The following is an 8,297-nucleotide window of genomic DNA, read 5'->3' on the forward strand; positions in this document are numbered from 1 at the left end:
TGTGTGCGCGCGATATCATAAACACACAATTAAGAATAATGAAATGAAATAGATTTCAATATTTCACCATTTCCAATGAGCCCATTTAGCCCGTTTACATTGTGCTGCAATGTAGCATTATTATAAGGTAAATATAACCGTGTATGAATGTATGAAATGGACTCTATAAAGTCAAAGTCTATTCATGTGTATTCTCGGTCAATCTTCCGCTGGGTTCCGTGCGGTCGGAGGTTGATGAGCGCTCATAGGCTGCGGCTGGCGGGTGCGTAACTGCGCGTAACTGCGCATCTAACAAAAGACCGATTACACACGCACACACACACACACACACACACACACACACACACACACACACACACACACACACACCGCTCTGTCCGCCGACAACCGCCCGGCGCCGTTTGGCTTTAATAACACCGACTCTCCTCTCCTTCTCGCGGTAATGTTTCGGTTCGTGTTTCTATTCCTCGCCGCCGCGGCGGGTCAGTCCGCGCTCGGCCACCCCGCCCTGGACGCGGCCCGCCCGACCGGGCCGACCGAACCCTGCCTGGCCCCGATGCAGTGGGAGGGCCGCTCCGTGCAGTACAACCACAACACGGGCCGCAACACCCGGGCGGCCGTGTCCTACGACGCCCAGAACCAGAGGCTCCGGGTGCTGCAGCAGCACAAGAAGCACACGCCGTGTCAGAAGTGAGTGATGGACAGATGTGTGTGTGTCGGGGCGCGTGTTCTAGGAGCTACCAGGCCGCAGTAGGGCACTCGTGCGGCACGGAAACAACAACAACAACAACAACAACAACAACAATGCGTTCATGTGACTATGCTGCGATAATTCGCTGGGTCATGTCAACGTGATTAAAGAGTTAAAGGTTCTGCAGGGAACGGACCGCGAGTTCAAACCTCGCGATAGGTCAACAAGGCAGACGATCCAACCTCGAGCTCATTTCATTATCACTTACTCTGTGTTTTATTCATTATATGTAAGATGGCTATAATTAGGCGTGACGCACTAGTATGTTAAGGGCGTAGTCAGGTGCCGCTCCGTGGGTTTGTTGACATGCTGTCCCGATACTAGTCATCATGACGGTTAGCGTCATGGTCTTCACTACCATGTTTCAATCGGGTTTTATTATCTACTGTGAGGGGGAAACGTGGCAGGTGTTAGTCTCAGTTTCAGTGGTGGCGGGTCAAGTGTATTCCGCTTCTCGGTGGGTGGGGGTGGTGGGTGGAGGTGGGTGGGGTTGTGAAACACCACACCCTCCACCAACAGGAACAACAGGACGGGTCGTCTGATTTCAGAAGATCTCCTACGCCTTTTTATTTCTATTTCCGTGTCCTAATGCATATTCATGTCTTTTGTAATGTAGCTCCACGTGTGTGTCTCTTAGTTCGTAGTTTGTCTTTTGTGTGTTATTGAGTACACGGTTTTAACTAAACAACACAAATTACATATTATATATATAAATATTATATATATATACATATAGATATACATACATATACATAGAGAGATATATAGATATTTATAATATATATTTTGTGTTTAGTTAAAACCGTTTAATCAATATTTGAATATGCCCTATGACAGCTTGACTGATTGATGGACCGTCTGTCTGGTTATCAGACTGTCTGATGGATGGACTGTCTGATTGATTGCTGTCTGATTGATTGATTGATTGATTGATTGCTGTCTGATTGCTGTCTGATTGATTGATTGATTGATTGATTGCTGTCTGATTGATTGATTGCTTGCTGTCTGATTGATTGATTGATTGATTGCTGTCTGATTGATTGATTGCTGTCTGATTGATTGATTGATTGCTGTCTGATTGATGTCTGATTGATTGATTGCTGTCTGATTGATTGATTGATTGATTGCTGTCTGATTGATTGATTGATTGCTTGCTGTCTGATTGATTGATTGATTGATTGCTGTCTGATTGATTGATTGATTGATTGCTGTCTGATTGATTGATTGCTGTCTGATTGATTGATTGATTGCTGTCTGATTGATGTCTGATTGATTGATTGCTGTCTGATTGATTGATTGATTGATTGCTGTCTGATTGATTGATTGATTGATTGCTGTCTGATTGATTGATTGATTGTCCGCAGGTATTTCGAGTACATCTTCCTGTTCCAGAGCGGCGTGATGTTCCAGATCGAGACCAAGACCCAGCAGTGCTCCAAGACCGCGCTGACGGAGGCCTGGGACCCCTTCGACATCCCCTCCAACTCCACCTTCGAGGACCAGTACGTCATCGGGGGCCCGGGGGACGTCCTGGAGGTGCAGGAGTGGTCCGACAGGAAGCCCGCCCGCAAACGTAAGGCTGCCATTGGTCGAGTTCTGCCCCTACGCCGCGGGTCGCTACGTCGCTGACGTAGCTGCTGGAGGCCGCGGCCGCGACGGCCCTTCTGTGTAAACACGTAAACTACACCCTGAGGAGGGAGAGGCTCCGCCCTCCGGCTCCGCCCTCCGGCTCCGTGGTTTGGGGGTGGAGCCTGTGAGGAGCGATGCAGTCAGACATCTTGTCTGCTGTCAGCTCTGTTCTGTTCTATCAGGACGCCTGTAGACTGTCTCACCTGTCCACCTGTCTGTCTCACCTGTCTGTCTCACCTGTCCACCTGTCTGTCTCACCTGTCCCCCTGTCTGTCCACCTGTCTGTCTCACCTGTCCACCTGTCTGTCTCACCTGTGTCACCCGTCCCCCTGTCTGTCTGCCTGTCTACCTGTGTGTCTCCTGTCTGTCTACTTGTCTTTCTACCTGTCTGTCTCACCTCCCCCTGTGTGTCTACCTGTCTGTCTCACCCGTCCACCTGTCTGTCTCACCTGTCTGTCTCACCCGTCCCCCTGTCTGTCTACCTGTGTGTCTCCTGTCTGTCTCACCCGTCCCCCTGTCTGTCTTACCCGTCCCCCTGTCTGTCTCACCCGTCCCCCTGTCTGTCTCACCTGTCTGTCTCACCTGTCCACCTGTCTGTCTACCTGTGTGTCCACCTGTCTGTCTCACCCGTCCCCCTGTCTGTCTCACCTGTCTGTCTCACCCGTCCCCCTGTCTGTCTCACCTGTCCACCTGTCTGTCTACCTGTGTGTCCACCTGTCTGTCTCACCCGCCCCCCTGTCTGTCTCACCTGTCTGTCTCACCTGTCTGTCTCCTCCAGACGAGGCGTGGGTGGGGGTATACACCCTGAAGGACTGCTACCCGGTGCAGGAGACCTACACCCTGAACAGCAGCGTCAGCACCTCCACCCGCTTCTTCGACCTGCAGCTGGGCATCAGCGACCCCGCCGTCTTCACCCCGCCCCCCACCTGTCAATCAGCCAGCCCCCGCAGACTGGACGAGGAGGAGGAGGGCTGCTGAGACAGGGTCCCGCCCCCCCCCCCCCCACCCACCCCCCACCTGTCAATCAGCCAGCCCCCCGCCGACGGGACGCGCTGGGCTGCTGAAGACCGGCGGACATTTTGTTCTGATTCCACCGTCTATTGGTTATTAACGAGGAATAGTGATTATAACGGAGGAAGGTTGATTGATTATTGCTGAGAAAGACTGAGAGAAATGTACTGAGATTGAGAAAGATTAACTGTAATTAACTGTAATAAACCTCAACTGTTAGTTTATGTCCCAACCTGTTTAGCTGCTGCTGTGTTTCAGTCACCCAGGGGTGGGGGGGTGGGGGGGTAACCACAGCGTTGTCACGGGGACGGTCAGGGGAAGTGAGACACAGAGGGGTTGGTTAGGACCGGTTCTCTGTGGTGGAGGAGGAGGAGGAGGAGGAGGAGGAGGAGGAGGTGAGAGAACAGGTCTAACCTACGATGGGGAACTGAGGCTTCAGCATCAGGAACCGAGAGATGAAGAGACTCCACCACAGAGATGACAAAGTGCTTATTTAGTCTATTACGCCTGCACCGATACATACGTGCCTATACTCCCTCCTATAGCAAAGCTTTGAGGTGGAGGATTAAATCGACCTCATTTAAGTTCTTATTTAAGTCCATTTTAAACAGCAGGCTGAACAACAGAGTTCAGGGCAGCAGGAGGGGAACGTCTGTGATTCAGTCGTGACAATCGAAGCCATAATGACAACGTTTAATCCAATATATTACCTCTTGATTTGCATAATTCTGACTACTGAATTTTGAAGCCAACTGACTTTTCCTGTGACGTTTCTGAAACTATTTGCTTTTAGCTTTACTGATCAATAAAAGGTGACCAATTTACAAGTGTCACGTTTTTTGTTAAACCTAACGGATGTTAACAATTCTACCAAGGCCTCATATCTACACAATAAAAGTCTTTTTTTTTTTATCTTGAGCATATCTGAAATAGGTAAAGAGAAAAAAACTGTTTTTTATCAGAAGACCTCAAGATATTAGTTGTATTGTTTATTGTTATTCATGCGCTGTCACATACAATCGGAGTAGGCCTACTGTGCAACAACCACCTGATTACAGCATCACGCTTAAGATGATGGTGCTATCCATTTGTCGGGTACACCGTGACGTCCAACCTGCTCTAGCCAGAACGTGACATAATTTCCTGGCTTCCAGCACTTATAGCGTTCCCGTTCGCGAATTTACGATTCCTACTATGGCCACACCAAGACCCCGAAAAGACACGCCCGAGGGTAGCCTAATAGGCTAGTTATTAAAAAAAAAAAAAGCAGCAGCGCGTCTTATATGGCCAATCTGTTTCAATTTGATGTGATGACACACCGAAGCTTCGTTCATGCAGTTTTGCGCATGTTTAAAATCTTTGGCCTATAACGGCAAATTGTCAGCTGTGACCGAAAGCGTTGAAGCTCAATACATAAATAAAATGCCTTTAATAAATTCCACCTTTATGTCCTAAATATAAGATGCGTTTGATTAATGTTTGTATGGTGCATCTAATCTATCTTTTGTTTAATCAAATTGGCTTTGCCCGCCCGTTCTTTTCTGTGCCACCCATGTGGACATTTCTGGCTACGCCAGTGCGGCGCACACCTGCGTGTAGTTCCGCTGATTATTCACACCTGCGTGTAGTTCCGCTGATTATTCCCTGATTATTTCGCGGGTCTCGGTGCGACTCGCGCTGCGTCTCCATTGAGCCTCACTGTGCTGCTGCTGCTCGCGCTCAGTCAGCTGTTGACTCCACCAGATCAAACAGGTAAGATTGAAAAAGACGTTGAGCCGTCTCCATTACACGGGTAATGTTGACGTTATTTTAGAAGTTTAACCGAAACGTGGTTAGAAACGTCCGGTTGAAGTTATAAAAGTAGCCTAACTAATGATCCGTCCGGTCCTATGTTCTCCAGGTTGACCGTCGGGTTAACGAACACTTTTTGAAGTAAATCGGCCCGCTACATCCGGACCTGCTGTGAGTAGGACATTTATTTATAATTTATCTAAATTGTTTTTTACTAGGCATACTTGATAAGTTGAATAATAGTAGTTCTGGATGTATGTCGTCGTAAGCTGTTTTTAATTGAGTTAATTGATATTTTTCGCCGGGTGACGCGGCTGCTGGTATTTATCAATGACTCCATGACGGAGTTGGCGGCGGAAGACGTAGGGGGGCGGGGCCATGACGTCACACAATGACTCCGCATTCGGTTACCGTCGTAGTTAAATGGGAAAAATAACTTATTTTAATAACTTATTTTGATTGGATTAATCACTAATTAAAACACACACACACAAGCTGTAAAACTAATCTTGTTGCTCTCCTTACAGCTCAAGAAGAAGAAACAGATTCTGTGAGTATCACGATCGAATCATGAAGAAGAAACTGCGAACTGTAAGTCACAACATTTTCTCTTAATGCTGTGGGCTGACAGCGTTTAGTTTGAACCAGTTCTCAGGCCCCGCCCCACGTAGGACCTGCCCCGCCCCACGTAGGACCTGCCCCGCCCCACGTAGGACCTGCCCCGCCCCTTGTAGTGTCTCTCTCTCTCTCTCTCTCTCTCTCTCTCTCTCTCTCTCTCTCTCTCTCTCTCTCTCTCTCTCTCTCTCTCTCTCTCTCTCTCTCTCTCTCTCTCTCTCTCTCTCTCTCTCTCTCTCTCTCTCCCCCCCCCCCCGTTCTCATGCCTCTCATTCGCCCCTAGAAGATTATTTTTCCGTCCACTTTCCTACTACATTGCATCACATCCCATGTGTGTTGTCCTACTGTTAAGGGTGTGGTCTGACTGACCAGAGATGCATGCTAGGGTTCTGCGCTGTTTGAGGCCTTCAGTTGTGTAGACGTTCCCCCTCAGGGGAACCCAGTGTTTAAGAGGCCGTCGTCACGTCAGTTACATGAACTGGAACGTCCTTCAGGATGGAGACAGGGACTCCTCAAGGAGACACACCAGGGGGCGAGATGTGAGGGCTGTCCCTCTCAGCGACTAGAACCCAACCTGGTTCCTGCACCTGAGAACCACGGAGCACGTTCCAATGTTTCCCTCCGTACGCCTTGAAGCCCCAGCCCCCCCACCACTGGTCTGACCCACCAGCCCCCCCTCCACTGGTGGCCCCTTACTTTACGGTATGTCTGTTAGAGACCTACAAACCCTCCACTGGTCTCTCGTCTCTCAAAGACCTACAAACCCACCACTGGTCTCTCGTCTCTCAAAGACCTACAAACCCACCACTGGTCTCTCGTCTCTCAAAGACCTACAAACCCACCACTGGTCTCTCGTCTCTCAAAGACCTACAAACCCACCACTGGTCTCTCGTCTCTCAAAGACCTACAAACCCACCACTGGTCTCTCGTCTCTCAAAGACCTACAAACCCACCGCTGGTCTCTCGTCTCTCAAAGACCTACAAACCCACCACTGGTCTCTCCTCTCTCAAAGACCTACAAACCCAGCGCTGGTCTCTCCGTCAAACCCTCCACTGGTCTCTATTCTCTCAAAAACCTACAAACCCTCCACTGGTCTCTCCTCTCACAAAGACCTACAAACCCTCCACTGGTCTCTCCGTCAAACCCACCACTGGTCTGTCCTCTCTCAAGGACCTACAAACCCACCACTGGTCTCTCCGTCAAAACCTCCACTGGTCTCTCCTCTCTCAAGGACCTACAAACCCTCCACTGGTCTCTCCGTCAAAACCTCCACTGGTCTATCCGTCAAACCCACTACTGGTCTCTCCTCTTTCAAAGACCTACAAACCCACCGCTGGTCTCTCCTCTCTCAAAGACCTACAAACCCTCCACTGGTCTCTCCTCTCTCGTTTGGCTTTGTATTCCTTCTTCTTTGCATGGCATGGGGTACTACTTCATGTGAGGGGCAATATTTAACCTGGCATGGGGCACTGTGAGAGGGGCAATTGTTGCCTTTGCACGGGGCACTAAGTGTGAGAGGGGTGATGTTTAACCTTGCATGTGGAGCTAAGTGTGAGACAGGCAATTGTTGCCCTGGCATGTGGCACAAAGTGTGAGAGGGGCAATAAGTGTGAGAGGGGCAATCTTTAACGTTGCATGGGGCACTTTCAGGTGAGGGGTGATTGTTGCCCTGGCATGGGGCACTATGTGAGAGGGGTAATCTTTGCCCTGGCATGGGGCACTATGTGAGAGGGGTAATCTTTGCCCTGGCATAGGGCACTATGTGAGAGGGGCAAGCGTTGCCCTGGCATGGGGCACTATGTGAGAGGGGTAATCTTTGTCCTGGCATAGGGCACTAAGTGTGAGGGGCAATCGTTGCCCTGGCATGGGGCATTAAGTGTGAGAGGGGCAATCTATAACCTGGTACTGGGCACTACATGTGTGAGGAAATCTTACTACTTCTACTTGGCTTGTATTACCTGAACATTTTAATTTTCAGCTATAGGAGGACGCTACTCTTCCTGAAACACCCTTGAGGTGTCTTTTGGTCGGACGTTTCTGGAGGACTCAAGACTGTGGCCTAAATCAAAGCGGATAACAAAGTGGGTGTTCAATACAGCAAGAGCCTGGAGCAATCTAGCATCTGGATCTCAATTCGACCCTTCTACACACTGGGCAGGATGACTTGAGTGTCATGTAGCTTGGACTCCAGTGTGACTGAATCATGCAAACAATGGGAATGGCTACTTGGTACAATGGATGCTGGACTAACGGCATTCCGAATGGACCGACTCGGATGAGAAACCAACCAACTGACTGAAGATGGAAGATGAACAGTCTGCGACGTGGCTTCCCTACCTAACCTCAACATGGACTGCTGGCAAGCCCTCTGGATCTCCTGTACTACTGCCCTGAGATCCAAGTCTTTCTCGGGCTGAATTGTAATGATGAGGCTAATTGGACCTGGGAGATGGGTCCCCCTTGAATTGGAAACCATCTTGGAAACATCCCAACTAGCGG

At 49.5% G+C, this 8,297-nt stretch overlaps 1 protein-coding gene across 1 annotated transcript; it reads left to right on the plus strand.

The window, feature by feature from the left end:
- The first annotated feature begins 338 nt into the window (after positions 1-338).
- epdr1 (ependymin related 1) lies at positions 339-4,207 on the plus strand. Its single transcript, XM_084490133.1, has 3 exons — positions 339-690; positions 2,116-2,324; positions 3,159-4,207. Exons 1-3 carry the CDS (start codon positions 443-445, stop codon positions 3,356-3,358), a joined length of 657 nt encoding a protein of 218 aa, XP_084346259.1. The 5' UTR covers positions 339-442; the 3' UTR covers positions 3,359-4,207.
- The last annotated feature ends 4,090 nt before the right edge of the window (positions 4,208-8,297 follow it).

Source organism: Micromesistius poutassou (genome assembly GCF_964030765.1).
Source record: "Micromesistius poutassou genome assembly, contig: SCAFFOLD_156, whole genome shotgun sequence".
In the NCBI taxonomy this organism is placed as follows: domain Eukaryota; kingdom Metazoa; phylum Chordata; class Actinopteri; order Gadiformes; family Gadidae; genus Micromesistius; species Micromesistius poutassou.